At 40.3% G+C, this 18,890-nt stretch overlaps 2 protein-coding genes across 2 annotated transcripts; one reads left to right on the top strand and one right to left on the bottom strand.

Moving 5' to 3' along the window:
- Positions 1–15,683: 15,683 nt before the first annotated feature.
- On the top strand, positions 15,684–17,367 carry LOC120418501 (uncharacterized). Its single transcript, XM_039580938.2, has 3 exons — positions 15,684–15,865; positions 15,930–16,527; positions 16,602–17,367. The coding sequence occupies exons 1-3, from the start codon at positions 15,826–15,828 to the stop codon at positions 17,173–17,175; spliced, it is 1,212 nt and encodes a 403-aa protein (XP_039436872.1). The 5' UTR covers positions 15,684–15,825; the 3' UTR covers positions 17,176–17,367.
- A 36-nt stretch (positions 17,368–17,403) lies between these two features.
- On the bottom strand, positions 17,404–18,179 carry LOC120418502 (uncharacterized). The gene is made up of 2 exons (XM_039580939.2): positions 18,038–18,179; positions 17,404–17,981 (listed from the first exon to the last, which is right to left on the bottom strand). The coding sequence occupies exons 1-2, from the start codon at positions 18,075–18,077 to the stop codon at positions 17,470–17,472; spliced, it is 552 nt and encodes a 183-aa protein (XP_039436873.1). The 5' UTR covers positions 18,078–18,179; the 3' UTR covers positions 17,404–17,469.
- Positions 18,180–18,890: the final 711 nt, after the last annotated feature.

The following is an 18,890-nucleotide window of genomic DNA, read 5'->3' as shown; positions in this document are numbered from 1 at the left end:
TTGTTTACGTTTTGATGCGCTGCTGGGATGCGTTCACGGAGCAAACGACGTCAAAAGAGGTGTGAACGTGCATCCCCACCTGGCACGGAAAAAAGTTTGTTTGACTAGAATGAAATTTTTATTTTTGTAAATAAGGGAGCGTTCTTTTATTACGTAGGTTGGGGGAGGGGAGAGGTAGGGGGGGGATCGGTTGTCGTGTTACGCTCCATACAAATTTTTTAAAATTTATATGGAAATTTTGTTACGAGGGGGTCTAAAATCCGCACCATTTGATTTTGCTGGCCGGACAAAATTTGACCTCAATCTTGTTCGTGTACGTACACGCAATACATGTGCACGTGGATACCTAATGTATAAGGCTTTCTAGTCAGAAAATCACCAACACATTCAAAGTATGTTTACATGACAGCTGGACATTTGTTCAGGTTTCCTATCTCTTTCTAGCAAAAGTTTTTTGTCAGGCAACTTCTAGCTGGTTTTTTTTTGACTGACCGCCCGATATATCAGCCAACATACTTCGCAGGGCTGTGACAGCTCGAGCTCGATCATTGTTTGCATCAGGACACTGTGACGAGGAGTTCATCATTTTCGAATAAAATTATATTTTTTTCACTGGGCCTAGAAAGCCTTATTGTTATCTCAAGCAAAACATTGTAAACGGGCCAATGTCGAAGTGTAAACAAAGAGTCTATCCTGCTCACGTCAGTTGATGTTTACATTAGGAACGAGCAGGACAGACTTTTTTGTTTACACTTCAACATCGGCCCGTTTACAATGTTTTGCTAGATCTGAGGTTTAAATTTACATATGGATTTTGGACCCTACGCACAAAGAAAAAAACTGATCGTTCGTTGGATTAATTGTTTGCGTTCGCTACACTGATAAACAGCATTACACTTTTTTCAGTTCACTTTTACACACTTGTATGGGATTTTTCAGTTCAAGTATGATTACACACTTTCGTGTAATCATACTTGAACAGAAAAATCCCATGCATACAAGTGTGTAAAAGTGAACTGAACAGTGTGTAATGTTGATTATCAGTGTAATTCAAACGTATTCGGATAAAAAAGCACTTAAGTGTCAAATACAACAGATGTCAAACTGATCATATGTTGACGTTTCAACACCATTGTTTGACAATTTCCGAACACACCCACTGAGAATTTTGGCTCGAGCCTCGACTCGATTCAGGCTCGATCTTGAGTCAGATTGACTCGAGGTTCGAGCCAAAATTCTCAGTGGGCATGGTTTCAAGCTTTTTTTTTTTTTGACAGCTGAGTCTTTCCGATTGGGTCCTAAAATTAAGCTTAAATTTGTGATATTATTGTTCACAACTAGAGAGCCTGGAGCTTATTAGAGAACGAACATCTCAAACCAAAAGTACCAATCGAAGCACGAGAACTGTCAAACGGAGGTACCAATCGAGCAAAATCGAGCAATCTGACTCAAGATCGAGCCTGAATCGAGTCGAGGCTCAAGCCAAAATTCTCAGTGGGTGTGTTCGGAAATTGTCAAACAATGGTGTTGAAACGTCAACATATGATCAGTTTGACATCTGTTGGATTTGACACTTGAGTGGCTTTTTTATCCGAATAGAGCTATCTAAGCCCGATCTCACGCACACTAGCTTACCATTTGTTTTTGCTGGCGGGTACAAATTTTAACCTAAAAACCCTTCGTGTACAAACACGCAATACATGCGCACGTAGATAACTCTATCGAGAAATTAAAAGTGAGAGTGTGTGCGTGCAACATGGAGTTAAACTTTTCAAAGTGCCATGGTAACCTTCACAGCAACTTCATAGAAAGTTTAACTCCATGTTGCACACACTCTCACTTTTAATTTCTCGATACGTTCGAATTAGCGAACGCGCTCCAGGCTCTCTATTCACAACGATAATTCCCAGTCATGGCGTTCTCGTACACTGTAACTGAAAATCGCACTTTGCTGAGTTCGTTTTCGCACTTTTTCATACGATTTTTTCAGTTCGACTGCGATTACACAAAAAGTGTAATCGCAGTCGAACTGAAAAAATCGTATGAAAAAGTGCGAAGAACTAACGAATTAAATGGCAAACATTTCTGCTAGAATTGCACGAATTTTGCTAGAAAAAAAACGGATCAGATTTTTTGGGAGGCGGTTTATAAATGCTAGAACATTCTGGCAAAATTCTAGCAGAAATCTGACAGGCTTGCTAGAATCATTCTAGCAGGATTCTAGCAGAACCAATTCTGTAAGAAATCCTCGTGTCTGGGAAAGCTTATTTTTCTGAGTACAATGACGCTTTGATTTTGACTTTGACTTTGGATTTTTAATTCAATTTTTAAAAATTAACTCCACTGCCCTTCTTGACAGAAAAGGTCCTACTTGACAGCTCGTTCCAAGGGATCCATCGAAAAAATGTTGCCCTGTATATTTTTTTTTGCATTAAAATGAAATAAAGTGATCAGGAATGGTTTTTTTATCGTGTTTTTTTACCGTTGTAGATAAAAATTGACTTAGGGCACGGGTATGAATCTTCAAGCAATTTCAATATGGCGACTTGTATCAGAAGAAAGTGAGGCATTTTCGCTAGTTCTCACTGTTCTGTGTTCTGCGTGGGTGTATCCCATTTGGCATAATGCCATTTGGCATAATGCCTTTTGGCATAACGCCGTTTGGCATAATGCCGTTTGGCATAATGGACGTTTGGCATAACGGTCATTTGGCATAATGGCCATTTGGCATAAAGGTCATTTGGCATAATGGTCATTTGGCATAATGATATTAAATTTTCAAAATTATTTCAATTCCATAGACTGGGATCAATCGACACTACAGTTTGAATGAGGACAGCAGTTTTTAGTACATTTTAAAGCTTGACATTTAGAAAACGATGCACTTTTTTGAATGTTACAGAATTTATAACACCACCGCTGGAAATTTAAACTTTTTCTTCAAGCTCTTCTGGCAGCTTGCTTGCCCACTGAGAATTTTGGCTCGAACCTCGAGTCGATCTGGTTCGAGATCGAGCCTGATCGAGTCGAGGCACAAGCAAAATTCGCAGTGGGTGGTTACATCCCGAGCATGGGTAAATAACAAGGGAAATGCGTAATAATACCTTTCTCTGGTATCAATACCAAATTTTGGTATTCCTGGACCCTTTGAAATTTGTCTTAAGGATTATGCAAGAGCAAAATGTGGTATCATACCAATTTAAGGTATTGTTTTGATATTGCTAAATTGCAGAATTTGGCAATGGTCGAACACCACATTTTGGTATTCTTTTGGTATTACAGTGTTTTATCAAATTCCTCTGCAACTATGGGAGAATTTTGACCAATTTTGACAAAATAATTAATTTTGCTCTAAAATGATGTCTCAAAGCGAATGCTTTCATTGAAAACCGGAAATTTCAAACTTGATTTTAAACATTTTTGATATACCCCCTACAGAAATGACTTGAAATTGTGGAAAATTTTCTAAGTCAGGATGGCACATTTTGGTATTATTTTGGTATTAAAGTGTTTTATCAAATTCCTCTGAAACTATGGGAAAATTTTGACCAATTTTGACAAAATAATTAATTTTGCGCTAAAATGATGTCTCAAAGCGAATGCTTTCATTGAAAACCGGAAATTTCAAACTTGATTTTAAAAATTTTTGATATACCCCCTACAGAAATGACTTGAAATTGTGGAAAATTTTCTAAGTCAGGATGGCACATTTTGGTATTATTTTGGTATTGGAAGGTTTCATCAATTTTCTCTGAAACTATGGGATTTTTTTACCAATTTGGACAAGATAATAAATTTTGCGCTAAAATGACTTGAAAAAAAAAATTTAAAGCTGGTTTTAACATTTTTTTATATACCCATTAAGATTTTTTTTTTTAAATCGTTGAAATTTCTCTAAGTCGGGATAACCCAATACTTTGAAAAATGAGTCAATCGAATGATTATTGAATTTTGGTGAATTTCAATCCAGTTTCATTTTAATAACACTTATTTTTCAATCTTGTTATTTTTCAGAAGCTTCAAGAACTTCAAGCACAGGCCGTTCATCAATGACAAATGCATTCGGTGTGGTGAAGGATATCACTAAGAACAACATGGAACCATCAGGTGAGTAGATTTGGCTGTTGCATATGGATCATTTCCGTTTTTTCACTAACTGCAACTGCTGCACTAAAAATGGTATGAAAATATCAAATTTTGGTATTACTTGTGCAAATACCAGCGACCAAAATGTGATTTTGGTTGCCCAGTAATAGATGGTAAAATACCATGGAATCATACCAAAATCATGTATGTGGAAGACCACAGAAATACCAAAATATGATTTTCCAAGGGCGCGGGAATACCTAAAATTAAAACCATGGCAATACCAAGTTTTGGTGTTCAAGCAATGTTCAAAAATCCAGAAGACCTCAACTTGGTATTGAAATGGTTTTATTTTGAGGTATTATTTTACCCTTGGAATAACATGGTTTGGTATTGTTGTGCCCTTCCACATACAAGACTTTGGTATGATTTCATGGTATTTTACCATCTATTACTGGGCAACCAAGGGCACATTTTGGTCCCTGTTATTTGCCCAAGTAACACCAAAATTTGGTATTCCCGTGTTATTTACCCTTGCTCGGGATGCCTCAATCTTCTCTGCAGTAGCAGCAAGTGCTGCCAGAAGAGCTTACAGAAAAAGTTGAAGTTTTCAGCGGTGGTGATATAAATTCTGTAGCATTCCTTATATTTGACGAATCTTTCCGCACTCTTCGGTTCCCTGGTTGTTCCTGGGTTGTGCCCTGGAACACGAACTATGAGCTCGTGAGGTTGATGAAAAATTCAAAAATCATTAAGGGACTCAAAACTCAAAACCAAAACGCACCGATTATACGGGTTTAAATCCCATTTAAATTTCAAAGTCAAAGCGCCAGGTCCTGTCACAATCATATTTGGGATTCGGGCTCAGTGCATCCAGGGGATCATGCCCTGAAATGTACGCGAAATTCACTCATTTTGTTACATCATGCCAACATATACTCGTTCATATTACACAGCAAAAAAAAAAGTTGAATTTGGAATGTTGAAAATTTGGTTGGTTGAATATTACTCATTTTTTGAGTGAAATTAATCAAAAATTGTGTAAAAATGTGAACCTGATGAATATTCATCAGAAACTGACGAAAATTCACCAGTTCCTGATGTAATATTACACATTTTTTTCGCCACAAAATCTGTCACCATTTCCTGATGAATATTACCATAATTTGTTTTTCTGTGTATACAGGGTGAATATTAATTGAATATTTTATCAGCCAGTGGCGCTACTTTCATTCAAATATACACAAAAGTGAGATTTCTATTTGAAATTTAAAGCATTCCACTTCGTCATATACGTAGAAACATATTAATTCACCGTCTTCAGCTTTGGATCTAACCCAAATGAGCTGCGGGTCATTTTTCTAAACTCTCAACTGCTGACTCAAGGTTTATATTTCCTTTAAAGAAATGAACACTTTCTTGACTTGTGACAACTGCTGATAAAAGTTGAATTTTCCTTCTAAAGTTGAATTTTCTTAATTAAAAAGGGGATAATGCGCTTCAGCGGTGGTCACAACTCAAAGAGTTTTCCCTTCTTTAAAGAAGGGAAAATTCAACTTGTATCAGCAGTCAAGTGAGTTTTCCCTTCTTTAAAGAAGGGAAAATTAAACTCATGTTAGTAGTTATCTCAAGTCAAAGAAAGTTTTCACTTCTTTTAAGAAAGATAAATTCAACTTGTGTCAGCAGTTATCACAAGTCAGTAAGTTTTTTGTTTCTTCTTTGAATAATGGAAAATTCTCTTTACTAATAACTAATAACTAATAACACGAGTTGAATTATCCCTATATGTTTGATTTTTCTCTCCCTTTCTGTAGGGAAAATTTTCTTGGCTTGTGATAACTGCTGACACAAGTTGAATTTGTCTTTCTTTAAAGAAGTGAACACTTTCTTTGATTTGAGATAACTACTAACATCAGTTGAATTTTCCCTTCTTTAAAGAAGGGAAAACTCTCTTGACTGCTGATATGGGTGAATATTTTTTTAAAAAGAAGGAAAAACTCGATTGAGTTGTGACCACAGCTGAAGCGCATTTTCCTCTTTTTTCTGTGCAGTTATGGCAAGCCTAGAAAGTGTTCCTTTCTTTAAAGGAAATATTAACCACAAAGTAACCCAGAGTGACCAGTCCGAAGAAAGTCATTCAATTCTTGGCTCCATAAATGTCGAACATATTTGGCTCAATCTAGAGCACTGGGAACAATATTCAGCATGTGGAGCAATATTTTGAACAAACGTTTCAAGTTCTGAGCAGTTTTTAAATCAAGAAAAAAAAATTCTTAAGGAATGAAAAAATCAGCTTTCGCCGGCAGTTTTTTTTTTTTTTTTTTTTTTTTTTTTATCGCAACCTAATGTGGTCTTCTTAAAGCAATTACAATATTAGACTTTATTTTGAAATTTTAACATCATTATGCCAAATGACCATTATGCCAAATGGTCATTATGCCAAATGACCGTTATGCCAAACGTCCATTATGCCAAACGGCATTATGCCAAACGGCGTTATGCCAAACGGCATTATGCCAAATGGCATTATGCCAAATGGGATACACCCGTTCTGCGTGCACGTCCGCAAATATCGACCACACACATACTAACACAAAGCGCCACCAAGAGGCAAAAGGTAGTTACGAATATTTTTGGCACTTTTGTTAAAAAATATGCGGTTTTGTAAAAACAAATAACAAAACCAACTTTTAAGTGTAGTTCGACTATCAAACTTGTAATTCGTTGCTGATTTGTTGGGAATTTTTTTAAAAATAAAAAGTTTTTTTGCAGCACCCCTTTTGGGCGGACATTTCTGTTGTCACCTTTTGGTTCCTTGGATTTTCCATGGATAATTTCACAGTGTAATAAACAGGGCAGCTACCACCACGCGGCGCCACCGTTTTGATTGAGAAAATGATACAGGTTTTTCAGACGAGTTTCAATCCCGTGCTTAGGGCTTGAGTACCCAATGGAGCACTTCCATTCGAGCAGTTTTTGCTTTTTTCTACAATGTATTTCTTATGGAGAGAACTGTCAAAAACTGCTCGACTGCGGGTGCTCCATAGAGCTATCTAAGCTAGAGACCCTAAATAGGGAGACTGGTCTAAGCTTGCTAAATCGATCGGGCAACGCATGTTTGAGCTTGGCTGTAGAGTCGTGCTATTTGTAAATACCATTACACATACCATCGTAGTTCCAAATGTTGGATACCTCTATACATCGAGTACTTTGGCAGGGAGTAAGTGTGGAGGAGACAGAGAGTGTGAGTGAGTGGATGACGCAGGACGCGGTTCTGGAGATTATCCGAAACCTCCGAAACCTTACGGGCCGGAAGCGGCCTTCTTGCACTGTCAGTAAGCGGGTGGACGGGAGGATAGACCGGCATCTACAATGCGCATCCGCGCTACTACATCTGGCGACGAGGATTAAGCGGTAAGAGGATTGAAAAGAGATGTTTTCTTGGGGCGAGGGCGTAGCGCTCAGTGATCACAGTTGCTGCGGGGAGGATGAAGGTTGACAGGAAGGAGAGATTTTCAGTGTGGTAGTGCGGTTTTTTTTGGTTACATTTCTGGATGAAATTTTGGGGCACTGTTTGTTTTTGTTTGCAGTTTCATGGCAGACGAAAGATTCAACGAAAGATTTATTTTTCTCTGTACGAGATATTTGCAGACTTTTGCTTTGAATTACCCAATGTTGGGTATGATTATTTCGTTCTAAACGTTCTTACAATTCTGTAAAAAATGGGGTAAACTTTCAAGCTATGCAATTCACGTTTTGCTTCGATGATGTAGACATTCATGGAGAGTTTTCTGCTAGGGGTTGGACAGAGTAAAAATTTTAACCATTCGTCAATATATTGACGTTGTTATTGATCTATTGGTCAATATATTGACGAAAAACTTTTCGACCTGCATTTGGACACCTTGGTTTGACAGATGACAGACAAAAACAGCAACCGCATTTTGACAATAGATTTTTTTGCCGTTTTCGAGCAATCTGTGGCAATATTCTAAAATTATTGGAAAATAGACTTGCTTATTCCAAAATTGGGTCAACTCCGGCCATCGGAAGAGAGAGCTCGTACCGCATCGTACAATCTGCCGGGTTAAACAGAGTTAAAACGGGAGAATGTTTCAGACCAGCAAGCAAAAAAGCACCTCCAGTACAGCTTGCGAAGGAGGAGGCAGGATTTTAACGGGTTTCTCGGTCGGCAGGATTTCTCAGGTTCTTTTCAACATTGTGGGAAGGATAGGAAAGCGCAAGCTCAACTTTCTTCTTTTCCGCGTCTGTGCCCTCAATTGTGGAACCCGGCGTTCTCTGATGCATATCGTGCCCAAGCAGCATTTATTGTCGCCAAGCCTTATTTGCAACTAATTCAAAACAATCCAATATTGCTCAGGCAACATGTACGCAACACTCCTGGTGACAAAAAAAGCGCACGACAACAACGCGATTGGCAACAATAGCCAGATAGTTGTGAACGTGTTGTGGCAATGTTTCCTATGCGATGCTAATATTTGTAGGAGAAATTGATGGTGTTGCAACAATGTTACAAATATGTTGCAAATATGTTACCATTATGGTGAATTTTTTGGTTGCTCGAAATCAAACGTGCACCCGCCATGATTTCAAGCGCAACTAACTTCTAATTAATTTCTCAATAAATATGTTTCCATTTTGTTTTCGCTACAAAACAAAAATGGATAAGTCTGGAAAAATAAACCAGTCACAATTTTCGTCGACAACAAACAAAATTGCTTTTCTTAATGTATAGAAGGTGTATTTCTTTGGCCATTTAAAGTTTACCGAGTAAAATTGCATTCTATTCGTGATTTTTTCATGCGCCCTTAATATTTTTAAAATTTGCTATGTTTTCTAGAGCTATTTTCGTTTGGAAATAAAAAAAAGTTGGCAAATATATTTGAAAATTTTCTGCTTTTCAATGCAAGTTATGCAGAATGTCAATTCTGTAGAAAAACATTATAAAAAATGGGTTTAAATAGCTGAAAATTGATTATGAAAGTATTTTTTCCAATCTACCATCATGGCGCTTCGTACGCACAGGGGTGTATTCAGGAACCTTTTATAAAATCAGCGATGGAAAATTTTGTATTTTTTTGCAAACTAGGACGGCATTATGCTTTTTAATGTATGTTAGGCGATACTTTTGTGTAAATTTTCTGATATTGGACTTGCAATTTAAAAATAAGTTGATTTTATTTTATTTTGATCTAAGGTGTCCCCCGAGCAAAAATGTTCAACCAACAATATCACTAAAAGTAAAAGTGTCTATTTAATATGTTAAACTGCCTTACCCAAAACGTTAACAGTCTCAGATGGTAGTCCCAGATGTCCCCTACAAGCTCCAGGTCGAATCGATTTGATATCTGGATGGAACACTTTTTTATTTGAGTTTGAAAATTGTGCTATTTTTTCACTAAAATGCCAATAACTCCCTTCAGATTTAACCAATGGAGCACCCGATTCGAGTGGCAGAAAAGACAGTTCTCCCATAAGGAATACATTGTAGAAAAAAAGCAAAAACTGCTCGAATGGAAATGCTCCATTGGGATGCTTCACCCAGCAATTCGTTGCATTTTTCAAGTCCTTTTAGATGCATTTTGAATTTTAAAATTAAATTGAATTTTGCCTAAGTTACAGGCTTTTTACGATTTTTGAAGTATTTGAACCTTCAAACTTTGTGTCCCGATTTGCCCCACTTCCCGTTGACCTTGAGTACTCTAGCAGATGTTAGTTTTATATGTACAAAAAACCCCTGAAAATTTCAGGCAGATTGATGAGGTCCAAACGACGTCCCATACAAAGGGGTATGCCCTGTTCGTGGACTCGCTCTTAAATTTTGTTTTTGTCAAAATATGCTGAAACCGCATCGAAATGCGGTTTTGCAAACATCAATCGATCAAAGTTTTCCCTTAGTGGGTGCAAATTACCCGCTTTCCCCCGGTACATTTTAGGCTTTAGTAAAAAAATCTGTTTTCTGTTAGACTTCTTTTTCGTAATCCCTTCCGATTTAACGGTGGAAAACTTTATTCAGAATGAAGAACAAAAACTATTAAATTGGATAAATGTGATAAGATTTCTAAATTATTCACCCTTGGTACGTCCCTGTTTGCTTCTCTTTGAGCAAATTGCCAACCATCACTTCTGTTGCAACAACGTTTCAGATATGTAGCAACGATGTTGAAGCTAAATATCCAACACCCCAATTTGTGTAACGTTGTGGTAACATAATGGTCACATAAAATTTGCAAACATTAATTTGTCTATTGAACTGTCAAACGAGATAAAAGTTCTCATTTTATTTCAGCGGTGAGAACGTAAATGATGTCTATTTTAACGAATCCGTGGAATGATTTGTGTTTAGAATGTGTGTTTTAAGAATGTTTCTTGGTAGGTGGTTCTCCTCCCCCTTGCGAAAAATCAAGGGGTGCGAAACGTCGCGGAGTGGGTAACGTCAGCCCTAGGCTGGTTTCGGCTGTCCCGTACCCCACGGAGGGTGTTGATTTGGGTGGTCACGTACAGGGGCCACGGCCGGAACCGTGAAAGAGTCTCGCCGGGAAATCCGATGAGCAAGACTGCCCACCGGCGAGAAGCTAAGTGGCTCCGGGTAGGCGGCTCGGAACATCTAAGTACGTTTGCCGCAGACTTGTTTTGACTCATCCGCGAAATCCTCCTCGTCATAATCAGCAGAATTATATAATGAATAGTGAATTTGTTATTTGCTGATGTGTCTAATTATCGTTTTAAGTCGATAACAGTGCGGAAAAAAAATAGTTAGAAGTTCATCTGCATGCCCCAATACTTCTGACTGTAAGTCCGTTTGGACAGATTTTTTGGTAGCTTATCCCATTTATTTAAGCGCTTGCACATTGTGGACTTCATTTTTGTGTTTTGATGGTTGCAACAAAACGACAAACTGCATAAAATTGATTTTTTTCACTGAAGATGTGTTTATGTCATGGCCCATGGTAAACGATGTTTACAACTAGTTTTATCAAGGAAACTTTGCTGCAACTAATTTGTAACATTAGCCGCTCAACATGAAGGATGTTTTTTGTTTGTTTCAACATTGGTACAATAATGTCACCGAAACGTTGCATCAATACACAAAATCAAATAGTTGCCACAGCATTTAATGGAAACTATTGGATGAAGAACTATGTTTCGATGTAACATTTTTGCGAATTGCAACATTGTTGCTCCCTTGTTGTAACTTAATTTGGACTTAGACGTTTTCAACATGTTGCGCGATGCTGCTTGGGTGGTCTAACTTGACGTGCCGGAACACGCGCAGCTGACGGCCAGAATGCACTGGCTGCAGAACGGTCCACACAGGGCCACGCAAGAAAACGTCCACAGTAGGAGGAAGGTCCATAGCAGGAGCAGGATGTAGTCTCCCGACCAGTGCACAGGATTGGCAAGATTTCGCCATAAAGGTGGACAAAAGCGACATGACTTGTACCGGTCTATGTTGGCATGCCCAATTCCGGTCACAGTTAAAATACAAATTATCCATCACATTTGTTTCTTCAAAAACACCACGTTCATTTTGTTTAATTTTAACTTTCAAAAAGAACACTTTATTTGAGGATTTCATGCCGACTCTTATAGTACAATGACAATTTAAACTAAATGATTGCGTTTCCACGCTTCAAAATATGAACCACTCGGAGACATCTTTCAAGTTGCTCACGTCCCAGATGGAATCGGCGAAGTTGGTTCTGAATAGAGGTGGCCTCCAGTGGATCCTGGTTTGGGCAGGCCATAACCAAAGAGATTTCGTCTTCTTGAGGCCCAACTCAAACCCTCGACGGCCACGGTAGCGGCTTCCTTTACTTCTTGGTAATCTCCAGCCTATGAAAGTCCCGCTCGAGGGTATTCTTCAGCTTGGCCAACGAATCCGACTGGTCACGAGCGAGAAGTCTTTCCGGAAGATCGAGTGGTTGATGTTGCCTCAGCGGTAGAACTTGATGGCACCGTCCAGTTGGAATTCGTTAGAGAGGTGCAGATTCGTGACGTAGACTTTGTGTTTCTTTTGGTGACGAACCTCCATGATCTCCCGGCTCCAGGGCATCGGAATCCTACGGCAAGTTCGGCAAGAGTGTGCATTTAACGGCAAATGCAAATGGTAAAAATTTCCGTAATTTCACTCCCTGAGTCAGGTGCTTGTGTTGTGTTTACATTTATTTTGACAATTCAACCTGACAACGTTCTTGGATCAAGGTTCCATAATACAAGGTAAGGTCGCGTTAATATATTGACGAAATATAAACATGTTAACCAACTATCGTTAACCTATTGACGGAGTTGTCCGACCCCTAGGTTTTCTGGCTCTTTGTCCATTTGAAAATAGATATATTTACTACGACTCGATGAAAGTTTATGAGTTGAAATTATTCGAATCAATAAATTCTTTTTCTTGAAGCGTTAGTTGAGTACAAACTGAATTGAAATCAGACTCTGAGGAGCTGGCTGAATAGAAACTCTGAGGAGTAGAATTACTATTTTTCTTGTGTCTTGTGTCAATTTTAGAAGTTCAGATATTATGTTTCAAGTAGAATTTTGTTTAAGAATTATAATGTACAGAATTGCTTTCAATATCATATATTTTTCAGAAGTTTTCATAGTATCACATATTTTTAGGAACATTAACAGTTTTTTCAAGTTTCGTTTCAGATTTACTCTAGACTAGCCGTGGGAAATCTGGAATCCCGAGTTCGTGTAGCTGAAGAAAATTCAGCATTATGGAGTTTTACTATTTCGGGTGAAATGAATCTCCGAAGAGTTCATGGAATGAAGTTTGTGCATTTTCTGAGGAGTTTGCATGAAAATTCGAGGTTTGTTTTTACAAAACTCTGAGGAGTTAGAGCATTTTCAGAGGTACGCGCATAAGATGTTCAAAGATAAACAATAAATCGAGGATGGTGTTACAAAGCTCTGAGGAGTTGTACTTACACAATCTGAGGAAATGTACTTTCAAACTCTGAGGAGTTTTACTTCTAAACTCTGAGGAGTTGTACTTCCAAACTCTGAGGAGTTGTACTTCCAAACTCTGAGGAGTTGTACTTCCAAACTCTGAGGAGTTGTACTTCCAAACTCTGAGGAGTTGTACTTCCACACTCTGAGGAGTTGTGTTCCGAAACTCTGTGGAGTTGTACTTCCAAACTCTGAGGAGTTGAACTGAAAACTCTGAGGAATTAAACTGCCAAACTCTGAGGAGTTGAACTGAAAACTCTGAGGAATTAAACTGAAAACTCTGAGGAGTTGTGCTTTGCGGAGTTGTACTTCCAAACTCTGAGGAGTTGTGCTACGAAACTCTGAGGAGTTGTATTGAAAACTCTGAGGAGAGGTACTTAAAAACTCTGAGGAGATGTTATACTAATTGTTATGATGAGAAACTCTGTGGAGTTGAGCTGAAGAATTTTTGCTGAAAAAGGAAAATAGTTACTGAGCAAGTACTGTAAATGTTATTTGTGACTTAATAGTTTTTGATGCTCAGCGGTAGAGTTTAGTTAAATATGCAGTCTTTGTTCCCAGATATTTGTATTGACTTCATTTGGTTGTTCTAATCAATACATGTTTTTGAAATAAACGTTCATTCTGACCTCACTTAAGGTTCATTTTTGACTGGAAATACACTATATAAGCTTTGCAATTACTGAATAGTGAAGTTACGAACTCTGAGGAGTTGTAACTACAAGCTTTGAGTAGTGAGATAAAATTAACTACTATGAGTTGCAAGAGAGTATGCTCTGAAGAATCTTCATCGAGAAGCTGTGAGAAGTTGTTTTATATAAATTCATCCTGTACAAACAAAAAAAAACTCCGGGTGAGGAATAGAGCTGAAGAAGGACGGCTTACTTCTGAAGTGAAACACGACGAGCGACCGGAGCAGGAATGACTTAACGGCCTAACAACAACCAAGGCCGGGACCGACGTTCTACTTCCCCATCCGATGGAAGATTGTAGCAGATGGGAATCAAACCCATGATCATCCGCTTATAAAGAGGACGGCGTAACCATTCGGCCAAGCCTGCTATCGAGAATATTTTCAGCATATGATATGCAGCATCTGTATGCAGTAGTGATTGCCTTTAAATTTTTGAGGAGTTTTTACTGACTGAAATCTGAGGAGTCAATCTCAAATGTTTTAGAAAAAAAATATTAATAATTGTCCTCAAATATTACTAATCTATGGGATGTGCTTGGAGGAGTTGCATGAAAATTATGGATGTGAAAATTGAGCAGCTAAAATAAGTGTATTTAAGAAACAATTAAGGTGATATCCTGATGAGTGTAATTTAAAAAAAAACGAGTACAATTACTAGATTAATTCTGATTTCGATTATTTTTTCCAATATAGTTTTGCATTGAGTGTGTCCTCCCCATTTTATAATATAGTCTTATATGAAACAAAGACGACATATTGAACGAAGGCGAAAAAAAAAAGTGGCAGGGAAGGAGCTGGAAGGAGTATATTACATACAAAGATTTATAAGCCTAAGGACAACAGTCTGATTACGTGATTCGCCAAAAGTCAGTGTAATTTGAATTCGTTCGTGTCGGCGGTTTACAAATTGAACTGAATATTTGGTATTTTAAATCAATGCGATTAAATGATTGTACCTAAATTTTGAGGTTCTCTGACTACGTTTAAGGACTAATAAAGTAAGGGGGGGATGTAGAGTCGTGCTATTTGTAAATACCATTACACATACCATCGTAGTTCCAAATGTTGGATACCTCTATACATCGAGTACTTTGGCAGGGAGTAAGTGTGGAGGAGACAGATGGTACGTTCGTTTGATGGCTAGTGCCACACTGAGTGCCGCACTCAGAGCTGTCAAAGTGTTTGTTTGAAGAAACTCGCGCTAGTTCCGCACGAGTTTCGCCGCCATCTTGGAACTGAAACTCTAGTGCCGCACTCGATATTTTTTCAGTTTCATGCGAGTTCCAAGCGCACTGACAAATGACGTTCGATTGAACCAAAACTGACACCGACGAGTGCGGCACTCAGTGCCGCACCGGCTCTTCAAACGAACGTACCAAGAGAGTGTGAGTGAATGGATGACGCAGGACGCGGTTCTGGAGATTATCCGAAACCTCCGAAACCTTACGGGCCGGAAGCGGCCTTCTTGCACTGTCGGTAAGCGGGTGGACGGGAGGATAGACCGGCATCTACAATGCGCATCCGCGCTACTACATTGACAACACTGATAAGTTTTGCTGGGCGTAAAGGCAAATGCTCGTTTGGATACGTCAAACTCGCGTCTGTTTGGGTACGTCAAATTCACTTCGTCCAGTCTCCCTATTAAGGATCTCTAATCTAAGCCCGATCTCACGCACACTAGCTTACCATTTGTTTTTGCTGGCGGGTACAAATTTTAACCTAAAAACCCTTCGTGTACAAACACGCAATACATGCGCACGTAGATAACTCTATTGTCAGATTTCAAAGCTATGTAACTGGATTTAGCGTGTACAAGCCTGTCAAGTTACCGTGTAGCCCTGTGCCAAAAAAACATTCGTTAAATTTTCGATGTATTTTAGACAAAACATCGCACATGCATGCTGGCTGCCATTTGTCAAACTTTCATCATTTTGTTGTGTACATTACTCGGAGCCAGAAGGTAAAAAGCACGTTTTCAATCGTTTTTTCGTCACAGTTAGAAAATATTGAGAGTTATCTACCAACAATAAAACCGTCAGGAACCAGGAACGCCCATCCGGTAGAAAATGGCCTCGAAGCTGCAGCAAGCGCTTGGACTATCGCTGGGTAAGTTTGCTTTGTTTACTGGTTGGATTCACTTTTTGAAAACAAACTTCTCTCAACTTCCCAGACGATTACATTGCCGAAAAGGGCATCGAAACAGGGGAACGTCCCAAGCCGGCCGCGGTCCCGGAAACTAACGAGGGTGCCGCCTTCTTCAAACGGCAGCTCCGTTCCGAACAGGAAGAGGAGGACGATGAGGATCTGCTGGACATGGACGATGATCCGGACGGCTTGCCCATGGACGATTGCGACGAGGACGAAATTCTGGGCGACACTCCGCCGCCGTTGGTTCCGGCCGTGAAGCTTGCATCCGGAAACGAGGACGACGAGGCGAAGCAGGAAAAAGACGGCGGCGAGGGTGAAGAAGTCGAGCGGACCTTTATCACGGTGGAGCAGCAACGGGGCATTCGGCACATGGCCTCGCAGCAGTGGCGGCTCAAAAGAGATGACAATGTGTTCAAGAAACCGACCGGGCTGCAGCCGCTGATGTCGGTCCGAGCCGAGTTTGATCGGAACACGGACAACTTGATCGCTTCGCTGGGCGAAAACGCCAAGTTTCACAACGATGAGTCGCGCGCTCGCATTCAGGACCGGCTCGGGAAGCTAGGTCGTCAGAACCACAATAACGGCGGCAGAAACAACGGCGGTCGCTTCCGGAACCAGAAGTTTGAACCATCCACTTTCTAGTCTCTGCTCTATTTCATTTGTGTCTTCCCCTTTTTTGATTTCCCTCTTTCAGTCGAATGCGGAACCAGTTTAACGGAAAACCGAGCGTGGCTAGCTTCAACCCAAGTCGGGACCGCTTCCAGCAGCAGCCGCAGCCAAACCGCGGCGGTCCAATCAATGACCTGCGTCCACTTTTAACGGGTCCGAATCCGCTGGCAATCGATCCGTTCGGCGGCCAAATCGCTGCCTTCGAAGCCGCGTTGGTCCAATCGAGCGCGCAGGATCGGGACAAGTTCTCGAGTGCGGTTCAGAACGCATTCCGCAACCATCAGCTGCAGCAGCAGGGTGGACAGATGCAGCGGCCGGGACTGCTGGGAGTGGCGCCCTCCAACTGTCCGCAGATGGCACCGTTTGCGGCGGCCAACGTGCTGCTGAATCACCTGACGACGGTCCAGCAGAACTTTGGCCCCAAGTACGACATGAACATACAGAAGGAGATCCACGAGTTGCAGGGCAAAAAGATGCTGTACGGCACGAGTGGCGTGGTCAGCACGGACGGGCCCGGCATCGAGGACGAACGGATTCGACCGGTGGCCACCGATCTGAGTATGAACATGCGGTTCAGCTCGGCCGTGATCGAGAAGTAGATCCGCGAGATTGTTCTATGACTTTCGAATTGACTTTTTTTGTTTTTGAAAACGCGCGCGTGCTTTTTCGACTTATTCGCTCAGGAATAAATGCTGACTTTGTTTTTTTTTTGCTTTTCAGTAGGTTGAACTAATCTACGTAATGTTGATCTATGTAGAACATTGATATTTTTCAATAAATATAACAATTAACAGTACATTACTTTTAAACTTCTTTTATTGCAACGCTCAAGTTTTAATTCAAACTTTTTATTCGACGGTTATAGCTCACAAAACCACGTTAACAGGTTCTGCTCATCGCCGGAACAGGGCCGGATCGTTGAACGGCGGCGGAGGTGGCAAGTTGAAGAACATGCTCAGGAAGTACGTGGTTGTGGCCATTTGCTGCAGCTGTTCGTAGGGAAGCAGCTGCTCCCACGATGGACCGGTTGTGACAGCGGCCTGCCGCTGCATCGAAGACGGAGGTACGATCGAGGGTCGCGTGGGCCCGCCGGGGCCCTCCCCAAGTTCCGGAAACTGTCTGCGACGGTTTCGCAGCTGCTGGATTCGATTGCGCGCATCGGCCGAAACCTGGTAGGGAAGCCGGTGGCGAGCAGATTCGTCCCGATGGAAATCCGGATTCCGGCTGCGGAACGAAACCTTCGGTTTCATACTCTGCGCCAAACTGCTTCTGGGTGGCGTTTCGCTGCGCTCGGAATCGGTGCGAAGCGTTCGCTGAATGCTGTCTGACGGTTCGGAATTTGCTTCCGATATTTCCGGTGAATTTGGGGTTGTCGAGGTTATGTTCATTTTGGCGATGTACTCGTCTGGAAAATTCGCTATTTCAATCGTGCTCGTGATGGTAAACAAAACACAAACTTACCAAGTGGAATATCCACTGATTTTTGATGATTTGAGGACATTTTTACACAAATGGTTAGTAGTTTTTCAATATTTTTCAAAAATTTAGATCGCTTCTAGTAATGAAACTTCTTTGACCTTCAAGAGGAATAATTCGAATTATGTGTTTTTTAATTTGACGGCACAGATCTGTCGCCTTGAAAAAAAAACATCGCAAACAGAAAAAAAAATCGTTCAATTAAATATTTATACACGCTTATTTTAAAAGGTATAGATATTTATTTAAATGAATAATAGAGTTATCTACGTGCGCATGTATTGCGTGTACGTACACGAAAAAAGTGAGGTTAAACTTTGTACCAGCCAGCAAAACAAATGGTGTGCTAGTGTGCGTAAGCACGGGCTTAGAAAACTCTATACCAGGGTTGTTACGGAAAAGTCGAAAAAAATCCACGCCAGATCCGCGCCGACCCCAAAACCCAATCCGCGCCATATAAAAAATCGCGACAAACATAGAAGAGAGTAAATAACATAATGAATAAAATGTCAAACGAAAAAAGAATAATACAGAAAGCATTTGGATCAGTACCGTTGATCAGTTGTGGATCCATATCCCACCTGCACCAAGTGGAACCTTTTTTGCCATTTTTGAAACAAAAAAAAAAAAATCAAATTATTCGCTCTACAGCATTGCCTTGGCGTTCTCGATTGCGAGATTCCTACTCGAAACTAGGTGTCCGAAGGTTTGGTTGTTGAGGCAACTGCAAACTTCTTTTTACACCTTAGCTTCCATCCACCCCGGAATTCGAACTGACGTCCTTTGGATTGTGAGTCCAACTGCCTACCAGCGACTCTACCGAGGCAGGACCCAGGGA

The sequence above is a fragment of the Culex pipiens genome, chromosome 3 (genome assembly GCF_016801865.2).
Source record: "Culex pipiens pallens isolate TS chromosome 3, TS_CPP_V2, whole genome shotgun sequence".
NCBI lineage: Eukaryota > Metazoa > Arthropoda > Insecta > Diptera > Culicidae > Culex > Culex pipiens.
The sequence above is the reverse complement of the archived record's forward strand: the minus strand, read 5'-3'. Positions and strand labels throughout refer to the sequence as shown.